Source organism: Rutidosis leptorrhynchoides, unplaced genomic scaffold, assembly GCF_046630445.1.
Source record: "Rutidosis leptorrhynchoides isolate AG116_Rl617_1_P2 unplaced genomic scaffold, CSIRO_AGI_Rlap_v1 contig66, whole genome shotgun sequence".
NCBI lineage: Eukaryota > Viridiplantae > Streptophyta > Magnoliopsida > Asterales > Asteraceae > Rutidosis > Rutidosis leptorrhynchoides.
Genome location: NW_027266859.1, coordinates 10,277 through 31,386, shown reverse-complemented (window position 1 = coordinate 31,386; position 21,110 = coordinate 10,277). Strand labels below are relative to the sequence as shown.

General features: G+C 37.0%; 3 protein-coding genes across 4 annotated transcripts; 2 read left to right on the top strand and 1 right to left on the bottom strand.

Moving 5' to 3' along the window:
• The first annotated feature begins 1,112 nt into the window (after window positions 1–1,112).
• Window positions 1,113–2,176, top strand: LOC139884987 (protein BASIC PENTACYSTEINE4-like). 2 transcript variants are annotated; one of them, XM_071868944.1, is made up of 2 exons: window positions 1,113–1,184; window positions 1,319–2,176. In XM_071868944.1, the coding sequence occupies exons 1-2, from the start codon at window positions 1,113–1,115 to the stop codon at window positions 2,174–2,176; spliced, it is 930 nt and encodes a 309-aa protein (XP_071725045.1). The 2 variants fall into 2 exon arrangements, with proteins under 2 accessions (XP_071725045.1, XP_071725044.1); XM_071868943.1 differs by having other exon boundaries at window positions 1,301–2,176.
• A 14,077-nt stretch (window positions 2,177–16,253) lies between these two features.
• On the top strand, window positions 16,254–18,545 carry LOC139884982 (bZIP transcription factor 29-like). Its single transcript, XM_071868940.1, is given in 6 exon segments — window positions 16,254–16,327; window positions 16,329–16,441; window positions 16,480–17,416; window positions 17,546–17,678; window positions 17,791–17,875; window positions 18,358–18,545. Coding segments are annotated over 6 exon segments (1,530 nt in total).
• A 617-nt stretch (window positions 18,546–19,162) lies between these two features.
• On the bottom strand, window positions 19,163–20,860 carry LOC139884981 (amidophosphoribosyltransferase, chloroplastic-like). The gene has a single exon (XM_071868939.1). The coding sequence runs from the start codon at window positions 20,858–20,860 to the stop codon at window positions 19,163–19,165; it is 1,698 nt and encodes a 565-aa protein (XP_071725040.1).
• Between the last annotated feature and the right edge of the window lie 250 nt (window positions 20,861–21,110).

Here is a 21,110-nt window from a genome sequence, read left to right as displayed (position 1 = left end):
AGGGTTTTGTGTTGGGTGTGTGATAAATTGATTTGCTTTTGTGGTCGGTGCTCTGAAAAGTTTCAATCTTTGGTACTCTTCTGTGAAAAAAGCTGCTGCCCTTTTTTGGGTTCTTTACGAAATAGTATGTAATTTTAAGTTTAATGGTTTTGCATAATGCTTGTACTTGTCGATACTTTTGATACCATATTAATCTACTTATCACTCAAATGAGTATTTGGGTTACTAAATCTCAAGTATATTGTGTGTTTGATTGTGTTCCTTTTTGCTTTGATGCTAAGAGTTTATGATCTCGGATTGCTTTTTTCAGAAAACATGGGCATCATTGAAGTGATATTGTAATTTGTTTCGCAGTTTCGAATTTTCTTAAAGAATCTCTCTTCACTCTTAAGGGTGTCATAGTGTGAAAACTTTGACTGGGATAAAAATCAAATATATTTGTATATCCTTCTGTGTAGATGCATGTTTGACCATGCAAGATTTTTTTGAAATGGTTTGGTTCATGCTTCTTGATTAAGGGATGATTCAATTGTTTTTTGAAGAATTGTGTAGATCATAGTTGTGTCTTTATGAGATGACTTTGCTGCATGCATCCTGATTAGGAAGGAACCTGTGTATGTTTTATTTAAGTGTTTCAATTTAACTTATTTATTTATGAGATGATTTTGATACGCATCTTGATATGGAGGGAGCCAGCTGTATTTTCGGTTGAAGCAAGCATGCCTCTTTATCAGATATTTTGGTATATGTATCTTGATTAGGGGAGAATTAGCTGTGTGATACTGAAATTACGTAGTTTCATGTAAAATCTCTTTGGTTTCATGAAGTAAAAAGGTTAAATGTTAAGAATTTAATGAGTTTTCAGCTAGTCGTAAATAAGTAATAACATTGGTTGATCACATGCTTTCTGTTGTTTTCCTGCTTGAAATATTTATTTGCGGGACATATAGATTTGTTCTTCCTTTAATTTCATTTTCTGCTTAATTTGTCATCTAGCTTGCGTTTCTTTGGGAAGAAGAGGATATAATTTCCATCACAAAATCTGTTCTAGTGCCTCAGCATCAAGGTGGTATTGCAGCTCTATGTTTTGTTGAGAACTGTGTCGGTTCAAGATGGATGATGGTGGACAACCTGATAACGGAAAATACAAGATGGAGTACTATAATAAAGCGCCACAGAATTCGGTAAAAAATATTTGACTCCATTTGTACTGTTAGTTGTTGATTATATCTTTCTCACATGTGGTATACATTTGCTATACAATGTTTAAGTTATATGTATTCTTATTTCATGTTTTTAGTGGAATATGATGGCTCAGCAACAATTAAAAGAACGAAATAATCATAATGCCCTAGACATGAATAAGAAAATTATGGGCATACTTGCTGAGAGAGATGCTGCCATTAGAGAACGAAATATGGCGATGCAGGAAAAGAAAGATGCCCTGTCTGCCAGAGATGAGGCACTTGAGCAGCGAGAGAAAGCACTTGCTGAGCGAGACAATGCTTTGATGGAGCGTGATAATCTAATAGCAATGGCGCAATATCGGGAAAATGCAATTAACTTTCCCTTGGGCGGTGGTTCTCAACGTGGAGCAAAGCGCATGCACCATCCCACATACCATCACACTGACATGGCTGAAAATGTCAACGGAAGCATGATGCATATGCCTGATGCTTTCCCAGTTACAGTTGTTCCTGCTGAAGGAGGCAAGTCACGCCAAGGAAAAAAGACCAAGGAGATGAAGCCTAAGCCTTTGAAGTCGCCACGGAAAATCAAAAAAGTCGGGGAAGATTTGAATAGGCAAATTAGTCCTGGTGTGAAAAAAGTGAAGACTGAATGGGAAAGCCAAGATGTTGGATTGAACCTGCTTAGTTTTGATGAAACCACAATGCCTGTGCCGGTCTGCTCATGTACTGGAGTTGCTCGTCAGTGCTACAAGTGGGGAAATGGTGGCTGGCAGTCTTCTTGTTGCACTACCACATTGTCTGAATACCCTTTACCACAAATGCCAAACAAGAGGCATGCCCGAGTGGGTGGGAGAAAGATGAGTGGTAGTGTGTTTTCGAAATTGCTCAGTCGGATGGCAGCTGAGGGCCATGATCTGTCACACCCTGTAGATCTCAAGGAATTTTGGGCTAAACATGGCACAAACAGGTACATCATTATCAAGTAAAAAATAAGCACAATGAGAAATCCTTTAAGACAGGTGTTTATTTTCAGTACCCCCTATCTTATGTTGTCTGGATATGTGGCTTTTATGCCTTAGATGTTTATGGTTCAAAAATGGGGATAAAGCATCTTCATTGCAGGAGGCTGTCATGCTTTCCTTTAATTTATGTATGCTTAATTGTAATCTGACTCAAAAGTATTGTACACCCCCTGAAAGACTCTTTTGTATACTACTGTTGGTTTGCAGCATAGGTAGCTGAGCTTGAGGGGTGTTTCATGTTGCTATTAGTTATCCATGTCGTATGCATTTCATTTTCATTTGGCTTCTGCCTCATTTTGCATGATAACATTTAGCCCTCTTTATTTTATTTGCAGACTATGACGTTTCAATTGTTTATTTGTATGTTGCTAATGCTAAACATCCTGAATTACATATCTTGGGTATACTTTATAATAACACCACAATATACCTGAGGTATGACATTTTAAAGTACGTTAGGGGTTCCAAATTTGGAATCCCAATTTCATGTCGTGTGCAACTCATTGAAGTTCTGTTCTTTGCTGATTCTGCTCACTGGAATTAAGGTGTTATTTGAAATTCTGTATATCAGATTTGTTCCTTGCAATTTATAGTCGGATCATGGTAACTTGCTTGTACAACTTAATCTCATTCTTATTTTCAACATGATTGAAGTAATGCTAAAGCCTAACGTTGAAAACATTGGCGACAATGAAATCAACTGCAACGTATATAAGGGTAGAAAGCTTGTCGGTCAATTTGTACGTTTCAGGGTTCTTTTAGCTGCACGAATGAATGCGGAGATGAAATCGTGTGCGAGATTCGAATCATTGAAATTCTTAATTAGATTGAAAATCATTGTCATGGCATTGAAAACACAGCTTTTCATGGGGTTGTCATGCCATTGATTGCAAAATCCCAAGTGGGGTATCGTGAAAAGGTTGCATCAATCATGGGAGTTTTTACATTGATTGCCTTCAAAACGATTATTATACTTTTAATTTAGGAGCTTTTATCTTGATTAGCCCTTTTTACTCCCTCAGAATGTAAAACTTGATAAGTACTTCGAGCATCACAATTTGCCTTGCGAGTTGCGATTTTATCATTGATTTGAAGTGGCTTCGATTCGGGAAAGCCACATTACGACAATGTGCAATTGCGTTGGTTCTTCTTTTGGTGGACTTGCTCACGCATATCATTAGGAATCGGTTTTACCAGGCAGATAAACCCCATGCTAAGAACATTATTAACTCGAGCTTAAAGAATACGATTTTTCAATCATAATGTGATGAGCATCCTCCATTCTAACTACAATCTTTCTCGGCATGCACGTTTTTCTTCACCTTGCTCTTCAAATTGAGCACAAGATTTGCACTTTTTTATTTAGCCAATTGCTCGGAGGTCAACTCTAAAGTCCGCTGTAATTTATACATGAGAGAGCAGTTGTCGCCTAAATCTTCTATTTCGAGTTTGTATGTTTGGCGTCAATTTTCGCTACATCAAAACTAGTAATGGGCAAGCGAGCGAATAGTTTGCGAAAAGTTCGGTTCGTTTATAACCAAGCCGAATCTAAACAAGTTTTTAAGGATCATTTCATAAACGAGCCGAACTTGTTTAGAGCGAATATTTATCGAGTCAAATCCGAACCGAACAGTTCACGAACCCAAAGGGATTTGGTAATTTAATATTAATACTTATAAAATGATATTTTTATGTTAAATTATTTAATTATAATATTAAAAAATTTAATGTTATCTTTTATATTAAAATACTAATAATCATCAAAAAAAATATTAATATTAATGACTTCAAAAAAAATAATATTAATAAATTAAATTTTATGTGTTATTTTAGTCATTTAATAAATATTTTATTTTATGTCATATATTTTAAAAATTTTTGGGGTTCGTTTATAAACGAACATAATTCGACCCGACTCGTACATAAACGAACATTCGTTAAACGAAATCAAATAGATGCGAATTAATTTTTTGTTTTTTTTTTAAATTAGATCCGAACTAGTTGTTTGTCCATTACTAATAAAAACGTCATCATAAACATAATTTTGTATAGTTTGTGACTTGCTCTTTCATGAACTATTGTCCGGGCATCAGATATTAAAGGTAGATTTGAAGATGAGATATTTCTTGTGCTATGGAGAATCTATCTACCTAATTAAGAAGGCACAAACATCAAATCTTGGCATTGACGAAGATTAAAGTTTTAATAAAATTGATTTCAATTTTACGACCTGAAATTGGTTAATTATTAAGACGGCACGAACACCAAACATACACTCTGCCATTATGTATCCGAGTACGACGTCATATTTCGAGTTTGAATCGGTTAAAATGCTACGTAAGATGGTTTAACGGATAAAATTGCGATGTTAGGTGATTTATACATTACTTTCAAAGTTTTTTTTTTTTATACATAAATAATTAGGAAGCTCTCTTATATATTTTTTTAAGATAAAAAACTTTTTTATAGAACGAATCGATAGAATTTGTTTTGTATAGAACGAATCGATAGAATTTCTTATTTTTAAATGAGTTTTTTATTAAAAAAATTCACATCTCTATTATTTTTATTGATCCTCGCACATATTATTTCTTACACGTTATTTTTCATGTACATATTTACTATATAAAAAAATAAAAAAATCTCATATTAAGTATTATGTATTGGAGTATACAGATTCTTATTTTATAACCATATATATATATTTTCATCTAATTTTTGTCAATATGATAAAATCGTAAATAAAAAACTTGCATCATGGTGCTCTAAGGATTCATGCAATAAAGATATAAATATTGATCTCGGTAAATGAGGAGTATAAATCTTGTGATCATTATCTAATAGAGATAAAATGTATATTTTCTTTTCCTTTTTTTTTTTTTCCAATAACATGTATGATATTTGTCTCCACAAAATAGAGTACGTCGATAGAAACCTATAAAATAGAATAGAAAAATAGAAAGATATAGTTACGGAAAAATGTCTACGGTCTGAATGTGACCAACAAAGCACATTATAATGTTTTGACCGAGGATGTGTAGGTATCGAATAGTTGTGGAGATTTTTCCATGAGAGAAGTTCTTGTGTGTTTTGCGAACATTTTGATTGTGTTGTAGGGTTACCTTTAAAGGGAATATATACGAGAGTGTCCCATCGATTAAGGGATTTTATTCTCCATCATCTTCTATTTAAGGTAAAAGTCTTAATGGAGAATATATTTAGGTCCACAAAATCAACCACATAAACTGTTTTTGTTTCGGAATTCTTATGTAGTCACTCGGCTCTTGGCTGGCTGACGGTGTTGTCCGAACAATAATTCAGCTAAGCTGCTTGTGTGGCCGAACTCAGGTCGGCTGAAAACTTTTCCACTACAACTTCATTTTTAGATAGACATATTCTCAAAATCTCGCGAAATGCTTAGACCCAACTCTAGTAGTTAACTAATGTGGTATATTTGAGTTAGCTTTAAATTTGTTTTCTAACTATTGATTTTATTTCATTTTTTAAAGTAGTATATTCAATTGAGAAAATATGTACTTTCATCTTCACGTTTTGTTGAGGTTGCTTGTTGCGTGAGGCCAGCCGATCAAGACATTATGGAAAGCTTGATCAATGAAAGGACTAAAATAAAAGGAAAATTAGTTAAGAAGAAGAAGAATTCAACGAAAGTCAAGCTTTCAAAGAAGAAATTGGACAATCAAGGAACTGTTTTGGGAAAGATTGCTGCCAAAGTCTTTCTAGAGGTGTTCAAGAATAAGTACAGCAACTCTGGACTGAAATTGGCCGTCGGTGGTGGGCCCAGAATCGATTCAGGTAATGTAGAGAAGAGGAAGGTTACTATTGCAAGAATGGACCAAACTGCACATCAAGGAGAAGTCAGGGACCTTGTTGTTGCTGAAAGAAACTTGGAGGATGTCACTGCACAATCTAAAGTTCAGTCGACTGAGAATGCAATTGACTTCACTATGGCCGGACGATGAATAGTCGGAACTACGGACAGCGTGCAATCGACTCAGGGAAGCATGCCGATAATTCACCTACAATTCTCTAAAATGAAAATGCCCAATTCGAAGTCTAGGGTTTTCGTTTAAGGCATGCTACAGTGATTTTAGAGTTTTCGTTTTTAGCTCCATCAAGAATAAACTAAGGTTTAGTCGTTCTTTCGTTATAGTTGATGAAAACAATCCATTTAAAGTTCCAAGTTCACTATATTGGATGCTGTGAATCGAATGGTTAAGTCAATTTTGTCAATTACTTAGTATTGAATAATCTGTAAGTTCGATCAACTGTGTTCTTGAATTTGCTGCTAAAAATTGGGGATTTTATATGCCAGTTAGATTTCTTGTTCTTTTTGATTCAGATAAGGTACGTTATACTTTTAGAAGTTGTTGTGGAGGTGTTTGCAAGATTATAGCATGAGTAGTAGAACATAGCCATTGCCCTTAGTCATTTCAATAGAAGTCTAAACAAGTCCTATAGCCATTTAGTTTTCTAGTTAAGTTAATGAAGAAGTAGTTATGCAGAATCATTTGTTAGCTCATTTAGAAATTTTCTGCAATGGTTGGAATCATCTGTCATGGCTGCAACAACACGTCAACTCCGAAGTCAAACTTTTGAAGTTTTTTGTCCTAATCTGTAGATTTGGAGAAGAAGAGAAGTTTTATTGCATCAAAGTTACCAGTTACTTTACCAGAAATGATAAAAAGAAAAAAGAAGAGAAGTGGTGCTCAAGAAATACGGATTGGTAGAGCTATGTGGTGTTTTCCTGAAGTTGTGGTCCCAAAACCACTAGTTGTTTTGCTTTACTTGTCTGGTTTTATGAAAAACAATTTCTAATTTCAATTTTCAGTTATTATAATTAGATTAATGACGTCTAGGGTTGTATGAGACTAATATATAAAGTCTCTAATCTTAAACTTTACTCTTTATGAGCTGTAAATAAAATTCAGAGAAAACCATTCGAGTTCATCACCATTTTACAGTTTCAAAACCTTATTTTTTGTATTTAGTACTTATGAACGACTAAATTTACAAATCCTTAGTTTTATTTAGGATCAACCACCCTTAAATACCGTGAGAGAAACTCCATCTATAGTATAACTCATCAAATCAACAACATGGAGGTAGTAATCATCGATTTCTTCTCTATAGAGTAGATTTTTTTAGTCAGAAGCATTAGCTCTGTTTACTCTTGTTCTTGAATTGTGTCTGTGTCATTGTGTCATTCCTCTTGCTGTAGGAATCGATTCAGCTCGATCTATATCATAGCGGGACATTTCCTGAGAACATTTCTAAGTCGACGAGATGGCGATGCAACACTATAATGCTCAAGGTATGTAGAGTAGCTTAGTTAAATTCAGTGTAGATGATTTTGATATGTGGGCTGTCTTAGCTAGGAATTATCTGGATATTTTGGGATATAGGATTGTTGTAGAAACTAGAATAACTGAGTGAGGAGCAGAGGAAGGTTAGAAATGATGAAATAGAGAAAGATAAGAAAGCACATATTCTGTTAAGAAGTGCTATTTATTTGTCAGTTCTTAGGAAGATAGCAAGCTGTGAGAGTTTAAAAGAAATATGGGAGACATTAAGAGCAGAATATGAGGGATCTGAGTTGTCCAGAAAATACAAAAGAAGGAAACTTGAAAAGCAATTTGCAGATTTTATGATGAAGGATGAAGAATCAGTAGGAGAAGGAGAAGCTAGAGAAAGGTTTATGGCCTTAGTTCATCAGATGAAGCATTATAAAATTAGAGTTAGCAAAGATAAGATGATAGAGAGATTGATGGATAGAATTCTTAGGAGATTTGAGAGTGTGGTTTTACTGATAGATAGAGATTACCATAAAGATCCTAATTCAGTGACATTAGAAGACTTCTTTAGTGCTTTGGAGGTGCATGAGAATACATATGGTGTTAAGGAGGAGAAAGAATAGATGGTTGTTAGGAGTGAGAGATTCAGAGTTACTGAGAATCCCTCAATTACCAAGCACTATAATCCTGATAGCCCAACTCAAACTGTAGTAAACCAAAATCAGACACAAGTATCAGTCTAGAATTAATTATAGTCTCACCAAAATCAAGCAAGTTATCCTGTCTTACAAGCATATCTGCAATAGCTAGCACAAGTGTACCAGACATACCAAAACCAACCTCAACCAATGCCAGTTTATCAAAACCAACAACAGACATTTCAACCACAACAAATACAGTTTTAGCAATATCAAAGCCAACCATCTTATCAGCAAAGGTACCAAAACCAACATTTTCAGCAGTAGAACTTCAATTCTTGGAGGCCAAATGGAGGAAGAGGTCAGTTTGGGCAGAATATACAAAGACAATCAACCTGAGGACAATTCCCTGAATGTAAGCGCGGCAAAGGTACTAATCACTCTGAAAATAGCTATTTTTAGCATAGTTTAGCTGTCTACAATTATTGTGGGAAGAAGGGACATGCCGAGCAAGTATGCTATGATAAATGGCAAATAAACATCAAGATCCTAACAACAAATTCTACAGAAGAAATCCACCTATCCATCCCTTGCAAAGACAAAGCTATCAGTACCAAAATCTTAACACTAATCCAAATTTTATCCTAATAGGGCAATCCTCAATGCGAAACAATCCCAACCAATGTCCTGTCAACTATGCTGTAGGCTCAACCAACCTTGGAATGACACAATGGCAACCTACAACTCCCCACATAGCATTTCCAAACCCTCAAACCAGTTTGCCAACCCCAAATTACCCTCAGATAGGTTACACTCAACAAAATATCCCCCACCCAAACACCGAAATGCCACAAACACCTGTAGAAGTCCCAAAAACCTTAAATAATGTAAACCAAAGCCATGTAAGCTCACAAAAGTGCCAAAGATGTGGTGGAGAAAGTTATGAACAAGAAGAAAGTGCATTTGTTATAGAGGTTTGTTCTGTATCAAAGAAAAACTGAGAAGGAGAGTTCCTGGATCATTGACAGTTGTTGTTCTAATCATATGTCTAAGAGGGAAGATGCTTTTATAGAGAAAGACAAATGAAATGAGTGTAGCTGTAAAGTTTGGAAATGGTGTGTTTTGTCACAATCCGAAACGTGGTGTAGGTGAGGAGCATGCGCCTCTTTCCGATCAGTCTTCGAGTTAGGTTTCAAACTTACGACAGAATGGGGGGTGAGAAGTATTTGAGTGTCTACGGCCTATTCGAGCCTAGCGAGGCTCACCACGAAGCCGAGTGGCTACGTGGTGGATCTCAATGAGAGAAGTGTCAGACTTCTAGAGAGAGTATAAAGTGCCCTTAAGTCTCTTGTGTGTCACTAAGCGTAAGTCTTGGTTTACTTGGACATCTAAGAAGAGTCTTTATATAGGGGAGTCCTTAAGGTTGACTTGGATTGTTAGTGCTGAAAGCGACCTGTACAGTTGTGAGGCCGTAGGTCTCCTTAGCTTTGGGCGCTTCGGCCTCTTCAGGAGGGCGAGGCGGGCAATGTCCGTGCCCCCAGGCGCGTAGCCTTACAAAAGGGATGGAGCCGCTACATGTACCTGGCCGATCCCTAGCCAGAGGGACCTACGACGGCACTATCAAATTACCTAAAAGCCCTCATGTCATATCATGGTGCAATGGTTCAGGTTGAAGGAAAAGGAACTGTGGAATTGGAAACAAAGAATGGAAAGTATGTCTTAGAAGATGGGTACTTTATTCTAGAATTGGACCAAAACTTGATAAGTGTCGGTCAATTATTGGAAAAGAAGTATGCAGTATACTTTTAAGATGAAGAATGTTTGATCTTCAATGCTGAAAGAGAGTTGGTGCATAGAGTTCTTCAAGTCAATAGGATGTTCAAAATTCAAATGATGGAGGTTGAAGGTTCCTTTTTTGTTGGAACCTTGATAGAGTTAACTTAACTCTGGCATAGAGAATTGGGGCATGCAAACCTTGACAACATAGTTTCAATGCAAAAGAATGAATTGGTTAGAGGAATTCTAAAGCTATGCAACAGATTGAAGCAGGAGGATTGCGAACCATGTGAAAAGGCAAAGAGTCATGTTGGAAGCTTTCCCTTGAGCACTTGGAGATCAATTGAGAAGCTGCATATAGTCCATACAGATGTATATGGACCTATTGAGATTCCTTCAATTAGTGAAAACAGATATTATATGGAGTTCATAGATGATTACACAAGATATTCTTGGGTATATTTCATCAAAACTAAAGATCAAGTGATTGGGATGTTTAAAAAGTAGAGAGTTGATGCTAAATCAAAGTGTGGAACCAAGATAAGATGTCTCAAAAGTGATAGAGGTAGAGAGTACACATCAAAGATCATGCAAGAGCATTGTGAAAGAGAAGGGATATTCCAGCAAGTTTTAGTTGCATACACACCTCAACAGAATGGTGTTTCTGAGAGAAAGAACAAAACATTAGTGGAGATGGGGAAATCAATGATGTTTGCCATGAATGTTCCTAGAAAGTTTAGGCCAGAAGCTTGTAACACAGCTTCTTACATTCAAAACAGGCTACAAACAAAAGCCTTGAAGGGAAAAACTCCATTTGAGATGCTATTTGGAGTTAAGCCTAAAGTCAGTCACCTTAGAGTGTTTGGTTGTGTTGCATACACTCACATATCATAACAGAAAAGGCAGAAAATATCTAAAAAGGTAATAAAAGGTGTCATGATGGGCTATAGTTCTAATTATGAAGGTTATATGATATTTGATCCAGTTAAGAATGAGATGATTATTGCTGCAAGTATAAGATTTGATGAGAATACTGAGTGGCCTTAGAGTGAACCTACAGTGAGAGAGCCTGGAAGAGTGTTTATAGATGTACCAATGCAGGATATTATTATTGATGAAGTCCTGAGTTAGCTTTCATCTCATGATGGAAACTCATCGAGGCAAAATATTTGTGATCCTTTGTTTGATAATGCAGGTGCTTAATCTAGTCCTGAACCATTCTCAGGAGGAGAAAATAATGCTGCTACACTAATGTTGAATGCCCCTAAAGAAGAAGAAGAAGATGAGAATAACAACAACAATGATAGAGTTCCTGAATCTCTAATTTCAAGAGGAGCACATGTGAGCAATGAAAGCAATCTAGAAGAAACTGTAACAAAAGCAACTGATATAGACACCACCATTCCATAAGACATGCAACCAAGGAGTAGAAAAAGCCTGAAATCCATTTATGAGAAGTCACAGCCAGCACCAAATCCAGACATACTTGAATTCATATGCATTGCAGAGGATATTCCTGATGAATAGATGGAAGAAGCAATGACCATAGCACTGAACCAAGAACATTCAACCAGGCAGAGAAATTGCAGAATGGCAAGATGAAATGAAGGAGGAGATGCAAGCTATAGAAGAAAATGCTACCTGGATTCTTTGTGAAAAGCCTTCAGAGAAATCAAAGGTAATAGACACCAAATGGGTGTTTAGAACCAAACTGAATGCAGATAGTTCTGTGAATAGATATAAAGCAAGATTAGTGGTAAGAGGATACAAGCAAGAGTATGGTGTTGACTATGAGGAGACATATGCTCCAGTTGCAAGATTGGAAACTGTCAGACTACTTATTGCTTTGTCTGCAAATAAAGGCTGGAAAATCCATCAAATGGATGTGAAAAATGCATTTCTCAATGGAAAGCTTGAAGAAGAAGTTAACATCAAGCAACCTGAAGGTTTCATCATTCCAAGACAAGAGCACAAGGTTTACAAGTTGATCAAGGCCCTGTATGGACTGAAACATGCTCCAAGGGCATGGTATTCAAGAATCAATAGCTATCTGAGGGAGAATGGCTTTGAAAGAAGTCCAAGTAAAGCTACCTTGTATACAAAGCTTTAAGAAAAAGATAAGCTAATATGTTCATTATATGTTGATGATCTTTTGATCATTGGCACTACAGAATGGCTTGTTTATGAGTTTAAGAGTTTGATGATGGTAGAATTCAAAATTACTGATCTTGGTGAGATGAAGTACTTTCTTGGATTGGAAATAGAGCAAACAGATGATGGAGTGTTCATTCACCAGAAGAAATATGCAGAAGAGATGATAAAGAAGTTCAACATGAAGGACTGCAAAGAGATCTCAACACCAATGGCAACTGAACTGAAGCTAGAACAAACTAAAGCTGGTAAGGAATTTGATTGCACTACTTATAGGAGTATGATAGGTTCCTTAATATATCTATGTGCTTCTAGGCCTGATTTAACTTGTACAGTCAACATGATGTCCTATTATAATGCTAATCCATCCAAACAACTTGTTGTGTATGTGAGAAGAATTCTGATATATGTGAAATATAGTTTGGAGCTTGGAATTTGGTCTGAAAGAGGAGACAACAGTGAATTGATGACATTCAATGATGCTAGCTATGTAATGGAGAAAAATGCAGGACTAGAAGTGGTTATTGCTGTAGCTTTGGCTTAGGCATTTTCTGTTGGAGCTCAAAGAACCAAACAAATGTGGCTCAATCATCTGTAGAGGCTAAATATGTTGTAGTCAACTTGGCAGTAAAGCAAGCAGAATGGATTAAGAAGATTCTCACAGACAGGTGAGGTTAGACAAAAGAAAGTCATCATCTATTGTGATTCTAGTGTTGCAATTTCCATGGCAAAAAATCCTGATGATCACTTAAGAACAAAGCATATGTTGGTGAAGTACCATTACATCAGAGATCATGTAGAGGAAGGAGAGATCAAAATGGCCTTCTGCACACCAGACTTTTAACTTGCAGATATTTTCACTAAAGCTTTGCCAAAGTGGAGATTTGAAGCTCTAAAGAAGACGATTGGAATGCTGGCCCCACTCAACAAAGGAGGAGTTGTTGAGGGTGCTTGTTTCGTGAGGCCAGCCTACCAAGACATCGTGGAAGGCTTGATCAATGCAAGGACTGAATTAAAAGGAGAATTAATTAAGAAGAAGAAGAATTCAGCTAAAGTCAAGCTTGCAAAGAAGAAATTAGACAATCAAGGAACTCTTTTTAGGAAAGATTGCTGCCAAAGTCTTTCTCGAGGTGTTCAAGAAGCAGTACAACAACTCTAGACTGAAACTGGCCGCCGGCAATGGACCCATAATCGATTCAGGCAATGCAGAGAAGAGGAAGGTTACTGTTGCAAGAATGGACCAAACTGTACATTGAGGAGAAGTCAGGGACTTTGTTGTTGCTGAAAGAAACCTGGAGGATGTCGCTGCACAATCTAAAGTTCAGTGGACTGAGAATGCAATTGACTTCACTGTGGCCGCACGACGAATAGTCGGAGCTCCGGACGGCGTGCAATCGACTCAGGGAAACGTGCCGATCAACGACATTACCGATAATTCACCTACAATTCTCTGAAATGAAAAAATACCCAATTCGAAGTCTAAAGTTTCCTTTTTAGGCATGCTACAGAGATCTCAGAGTTTCCGTTTTTAGCTTCGTCAAGAATAAACTAGGGTTTAGTCGTTCTTTCGTTATAGTTGATGAAAACAATCGATTTAAAGTTCTTCACTATATTGGATGCTGCAAATCAATGGTTAAGTTAATTTTGTCAATTACTTAGTATTGAATAATCTGCAAATTCGATCAGTTGTCTTCTTTAGTTTGCTGTTAAAAATTAGGGATTTCGTATGCCAGTTAGATTTCTTGTACTTTTCTTGTACTTTTGTTGTGGAGGTGTTTGCAAGATTACAACATGAGAAGTTGAAGATGGCCATTGCCCTTAATCATTTCAGTAGAAGTCTAAACAAGTCCTATAGCCATTTCATTTTCCAGTTAAGTTAATGAAGAAGTAGTTATGCAGAATCATTTGTTAGCTCATTTAAAAACTTTCTACAATGGTTAGATCATCTGTCATGGCGGCAACAACAAGTCAACTCCGAAGTCAAACTTTTGAAGTTTTTTTGGCCTAATATGCAGATTTGAAAAAGAAGAGAAGTTTTACTACATCAAAGTTACTAGTTACTTTATCAGAAAAGATAAAAAAAAAAAAAAAAGAAGAGAAGTGGTGCTCAAGAAATACGGATTGGTAGAGCTATGTGGCATTTTCCTGAAGTTGTGGTCCCAAAACCATTAGTTGTTTTGCTTTACTTGTCTGGTTTTATGAAAAACAATTTCTAATTTCAATTTCCAGTTATTGTAATTAGATTAATGACGTCTAGGGTTGTATGAGACTAATATATAAAGTCTCTAATCTTAAATTTTACTCTTTATGAGTTGTAAATGAAATTCAGAGAAAAGCATTCGAGTTCATTACTATTTGTACAGTTTCAAAAGCTTATTTTTTGCATTTATTACTTAGGAACAACTAAATCGACAAAACTTTAGTTTTATTTAGGATCAACCACCCTTAAACACCGTGAGAGAAACTCCATCTATTGTATAACTCATCAAATTGACAACATGGAGGTAGTAATCATCGATTTCTTCTCTGTAGAGTAGATCTCTTTAGTCACAAGCATTAGCTCTGTTTACTCTTGTTGGATTGTGTTTGTGTCATTATTCTTGCTGTAGGAATCGATTAAGCTCGATCTATCACGTTTCACCTGTAACACTTTTTCAGTCCTTGCTGTTTTTCGGTTAGCCTAAAAAACTCTCATGTTTCTCGTTAGGAGCATACATACCTTTCTGTCGTTAACTTTGCATATGTGGCATCCAGTGGCGCCTAGTCAGTTAACGGGCCAATATATTTGTGACACGTGTCATCTTACTGATAAAAAATTTTGACACATCATAAAAAAATTTCATATTTTCTTTGTAAAAAAATTATGACGTGGCCAAAAAAGGGATTAGTCATTGACACATGTCATAATTATATGAGTCCGTTAGTTGATTAGGCATGAACTGGCGTGGAGCCCCACATAGATGCCACGTAGGTGAAGTTAATGAGGAAGGGGTATTTTCGATCGCTCGGGAGAAGCGTGAGGGTTTTTTAAACTAACGGAAAAACGTGAGGGATTGAAAAGGTGTTACAAGTGAAACGTGATGAACGAAAATATATGTTTTCTCACATTTAATTCTTATTGAGACTATTGAAAAACATTTAGGGTGTGTTTGGAAAGACATCTCATAATTGAAAAATCGTATAATTGCGTATAACTACACGGTAATTACTTGGTTTGCGCGTTTTTATAACTGTGTAATTACCCAAAACTATGTAATTGCGTGTAATTTGGAGGGTGTAATTACACAGTTTCAATTACAACCTCTCCATATAAATTGGTGTAATTACACAGTTTAAAATTTTTTCTTATTATATTATTTATTTTTTTATAATCTAATATTATAAATACCAACTGTACAATCAAACATAATATTTGTGATTTTAATATAATTATACAGTATTAATCAAACAACATAAAAAATATTAATTTATACGTAATTATACGTACATATAATTACAACTTAATAATTACATGTAATTATACCTCGATCGATCAGGAAAGAAGGAATAGGGGACAAAACTGTTACTACATTATTTAATTTGAGGAGAGAATTCATGCTCTAATAGCTGCGGAGACTATGGAAAATGAAAATACAAAAAGTATATAAATTGGTCGGAATGAAATTGAAATGAAACATTGAAATTCAAATTCCATTTAAATTCACGCGTCTCTCGTCATGAAATCCGTGTCGTCATCGTCTTCTTTACAACACTACATTTGTTTGTGAGCAACTACAAAGTAAAGTAGTACTAGTAACTACTACTAAGTATTTGGCAGAGATTTTCTAGAGAGAAAAAAAATACATTAAATATATATATATAGAGAGAGAGACAGATAGTGAAGAGATCGGCTTGCTTCTGCTTCACTATCATCGCCATTTCTGTTGAAACGTCGGCGGCGGGGAGGTGATTTTTCTATTGCTATTTAGGGTTTAATACTACTGAGTAGTATTTAACCATAGTGATTTTTCTATTGCTATTAACTATAGTCTGGCTTATTTCCATTGTATAACTGTTGCTCAAGTATTGTATTTTGTTGTTTGTGTTTTAATAGGAACTGGGTTATACTCAAATTGTGATATTTTCTAGGAGAATCATATAAATTCATAAATCAGTTTTTGAAAAATGGATGAAGCTAGTACTGATATTGGACAGAGATTACATTCTTCATTTACTGCCTCGCCCTCTACCATTCCTAAACAGCCCTTTCAAATGGGAATCAATGCCTTCTCGCAATAATTTCACTGGAAGTAGTGGTGATGGTAACAAAAGATTTGGTATGCCACCTTCACATCCCAACCCGATTTCACCATATTCTCACATTCCTATGTCTAGGCCTGCCAATCACCACATTCTCAGAATTTCAATACTCATTCCAGCTCTTTATCTCAACCGCCCTTCTTTTCCTTTGATTCCCTGCATCCTCTGAGTCCGTCTCCCTTTCGTGACTCGCCGTCTACGTCTATGTCCGATGCTATGTCTACCGATTTGTCCATGGAAGACAGGGATACTAGTGCTCATTCTATGTTTCCATCCTCGCCTTATGGTAGAGGAGGGAATGGCCCGGGTTTGCCCCCATGTAAAGCTCACAGGCGCTCGAATAGCGACATTCCATTCGGATTTAATAGTATGACGATGAAGTCTTCAACATTACTTACTCCGTGTAAAGGTTCCGGCATGGCGGCTAAGCCAGCTCAGTTGGTCAAAAGAGAATCTAGCTGGGAGAAGAGTTATGATACTAATGCAGAAGGGATGGGTGAGAGGAAATCTGAAGGAGAAGTTGACGATTTTATATCAGCGTACATGAATTTGGATAATATGGATGCTCTGAATTCGTCTGCGACCGATGACGAAATAACCAATGAGAATCGTGAAGATTTGGATAGTAGAGCAAGTGGGACAAAAACAAATGGTTGTGATAGCAGTGACAATGAAGTGGAAAGTAGTGTGAATGAGACTCCCAGAGCAGGAGTGTTTTCTTCAGCTGAGAAGAGAGAAGGTATGAAAAGGAGCGCAGGAGGAGATATTGCTCCGACAACGAGGCACTACAGAAGTGTGTCCATGGATAGTTTCATGGAGAAGTTGAACTTTGGCGACGAATCACCGAAACTGGCACCTTCACCAGGACTTCATTCAGGACAATTATCGCCCAGCAACTCCATCGACGGGAATTCTGCTTTTAGCTTAGAGTTTGCGAATGGAGAGTTTAATGGTACTGAGTTGAAGAAAATAATGGCAAATGAGAAACTTGCTGAAATCGCAGTATCCGATCCGAAGCGTGCAAGAAGGTTTTAAACATGAACATAGTTTATATTACTTCAATGATAAACTATCATTATGGTTGCTAATATAATTACCAAAAGTCTTGAATATACATTATACTTTTTGTTATCTTCTTGGTTTGTTGGACACTGTAGGATTTTGGCAAATCGTCAATCGGCAGCTCGCTCCAAAGAACGGAAAATGCGTTATATCTCGGAGTTGGAACACAAAGTTCAGACTCTTCAGACAGAAGCTACCATGCTGTCTGCTCAGCTTACTCTTTTACAGGTAAGGACATAGTTTTGAGATTTCACTTTCTTAGTATTTAAAAAAACATTAAACAGTTTTCTCATTTCTGTATCTTGATGTTCATTATGTCCGACTACTGTATTATATCCAGCATGATTCTCTCGGGCTGACAAATCAGAACAATGAGTTGAAGTTTCGTCTTCGAGCTATGGAGCAACAGGCACAACTTCGTGATGGTATAATTTACGTTTCCTAATCTCTCCCTTGCATGTCTAACTGTGTATGGCTTATGAGATTGAATTACAAAAACATCAGTGAATTACATGTCATACTTGCTGAATCGCACATTGAAATATTACCGTAATTATCTCTTTTGCTCCATAACTAAGAAAGTTGACTTGACTAATCAGTCTAATCCACAACTGTAAGTAGTTGATGTGGTATTCTGAATATTGAATCAGTTTCTTTTTAACTGGAACGGGACAGTGGACTGATTTGTTCAGAAGAACTTGTGTGTATTGTGCTTAAACATAAATATCCTATTCTTATTTTTCAGATTAAAAAAAATAAATTGTTTATGATTTACCGTTCAAGGTTGCACCTTTCCTGTTCATCATGCAATGTGGATTAAGTCAGGACTTGGATCTTCTTAATTCTGTATTTGTTTATTTAGTTATTTATATGTCATAACTTATAATACTTAACTTTGATATGTCAGCTCTGAATGATGCATTGACTGGGGAAGTCCGAAGATTGAAGATTGCAACCACTGAGCTGGATGTTCATCATCAGATGCAATTGCGACAGCCATCCGCTGCGGTCAATGGTCAACAATCTCATTACCAGCAACAACCGGAACAGCAAACTGGCAGCTGCTCCACTGCTGAACCGGAGATGAGTCAGTAAAGTGTAAGGTTGATTATTCTATTCACATTCTTAGAATAATGGTATGAAAGTCAATTTTTTTAACTAGTTAGATTATTCTATTCAAAGTAGATATTTACAATCTGTTACTATGTATAACACTTTAAACATGATTTGTTTGCTGTGGTGACGATGGAAAGAAAATTTTTTCATTTGATATTTCAGGTTCTTTTTCCCTTGGCTTATTTCGCAAGGGTTTTATTCATTCATTCTACTAATAGTATGTAGAGCATTATCAAATCAAATGGATGAATAAACTGAAATTCAACTTTCAAGAGTGAATTCATGCTTTTACATGATCAAATGACATTTGAAAGAACATGATCAAGTCAGTCGGGGGTGACCGAGTGGTCTAAGGCACTAAACTCGAAGAATTTCGAGTCCACATACATACATGACAACCGAAAATAATGTTACAAGAAACTGTGATAAAAGTTCCATCTTAGAGAATAAAAATCAAAATTGAAAGGATTCAACACAGCAGTATTCCCATTCACTTGGTCCCTAACAAATCCTTCGAAGTAAATAAAACTCGATACGAATTCCACAGACAAATCAAAGAGGTTTATTGGCTCTCATGCTGCTGCTGATATTCCCATTCACTTAGTTTGTTTCCGTGGCGCTTGAACCCAACCTCCATCAATGGATTCAAGCTCTCCATAAATACCGTCATCCTTAAAATCGCCAACTCTTTTCACCTTGAGTTCAGTTGGCTCGACCGGATACTTCCCAGAGAAGCAAGCATAACAGAAATTCTGAGATTCGTTACCCAAAAGCTTCTTCAAGCTATCGATCGGAAGAAATGCAAGAGAATCACTCCCAATATACTCCCTAACTTCCTCGACGTTCATCCTATTCGATATCAACTCTTCCGGACTAGGAGTATCCACTCCGTAATAACAAGAACCGATGATCGGAGGGCTAGCGATACGCATATGGACTTCTTTAGCTCCCGCCTCTTTAATCAACCTAACGATTTTCGATGAAGTGGTTCCTCTCACGATGGAGTCATCCACAACCACGACTCTCTTCCCTCGTAAAACACCGTGGACTGGCGACAGCTTAAGTTTAACACCGAAGTCCCTAATCTTTTGCGAAGGCTCGATGAAAGTCCTTCCGACGTAATGAGACCTAATCAAACCTTGCTGAAAAGGAACACCAGCTTTGGCTGCATAACCTAATGCAGCCACAACTCCAGAGTCAGGAACAGCAATCACAACATCACAGTCAACAGGAGCCTCTGTTGCGAGTATTTCGCCGAAAGTGTACCTAGATTCGTAAACCGACCTTCCGAATACGACCGAATTCGGCAACGAAAAGTAAATATGCTCGAAAATACATTGTTTGTGCTCCTTGTGAGGCATCAAGCACATGGATTTAACCACCCCATCTTTATCGACGACCAAGACCTCGCCCGGATAGACCTCTCTCTCATACGTTGCCTCGATCAAATCGAGCGCGCAAGTCTCGGACGCAAAAACCACCGCTCCGTTGCTCCTCCTACCCATGACTAATGGCCTAAACCCATAAGGGTCACGCACAGCGACGAGCTTATCTTCCGTGAGGAAAACCATCGAATAGGCACCTTCAAGCTTCTCACAAGCTTCCACAATCCTCATGAAGAAAGGCCTAGTCTTTGAAATAGCAATCAAATGCAAAACGACCTCAGTATCAGAGCTAGTATTGAAAATGGAGCCGTTATCTTCTAGCTCGGCTCTCAATTTCTTATAATTAACTAAATTGCCATTGTGTGCAACACCAATTGAACCAAACCTATAACCAGCAACGAAAGGTTGGACATTCTTCAGCATTGAAGAACCAGCTGTCGAATACCTAACATGCCCAATTGCAGAATCGCCAGGTAATCTATCGAGTTTCGATTCATTGAAAACCTCTGAAACTAAACCAACACCAGTAACGGTCTGTAAGACGTTATTGTTAACGGCGACAATACCTGCTCCTTCTTGACCACGATGTTGAAGCGCGTGGAGAGCTAGATAACAGAGTCTTGACGCTTCTGGGTCTCCGAAAATTCCCACAACGCCACACTCCTCGCGGGGTTTGTCGTCGTCGTCGACATCGTATACAGAGTCGAAGAATCCTGAGATCGGGTTTTTGGAGGAGACTGAGAAAGATGGCTTCTTCTGGGTTTCGTTGTGAGATGATGATGAAAAGAACAAGTTGGGTTTTTGGAGAGTTTTGGGGAGGAAGGAGAGGGAAGGTTTGTGGTGGCTGGAGTTTAGAGAGAGAGAAGGGTTTGATGAAAGAGGAGAGAGATTGGTTGTTGTGGCTGCCATTGGAGAGTGGCAAGCAAGACCTTAGAAGCAGAGAAGAGAGGCTAGGTTTGTTTTTTAAACGAAAGAGAAGAATCTCTTTTTAAGTGGTCGTGACGTCGTATGCTTTACTTGTGCTGTTTTCTATAAGACGAGTAAATTGCAAAAAAGTCCTTCATATATTTCTTTACTCTAAAAGTTACCCTCTTCTTTTTAGAAACTCGTATTCTCCCTTTTCTTTAAAAAAAAAATAAAAAAATTCAAACAACGAGTA

What these genes read in the sequence shown, in the direction of transcription:
- LOC139884987 (XM_071868943.1), top strand. Translation starts at nt 1,113, where the DNA reads ATGGATGATGGTGGACAACCTGATAACGGAAAATACAAGATGGAGTAC. An exon ending in ATAAAGCGCCACAGAATTCG is followed by an intron (nt 1,185 to 1,300) that starts GTAAAAAATATT and finishes TCATGTTTTTAG; the next exon opens with TGGAATATGATGGCTCAGCA.
- LOC139884981 (XM_071868939.1), bottom strand. Translation starts at nt 20,860, where the DNA reads ATGGCAGCCACAACAACCAATCTCTCTCCTCTTTCATCAAACCCTTCT.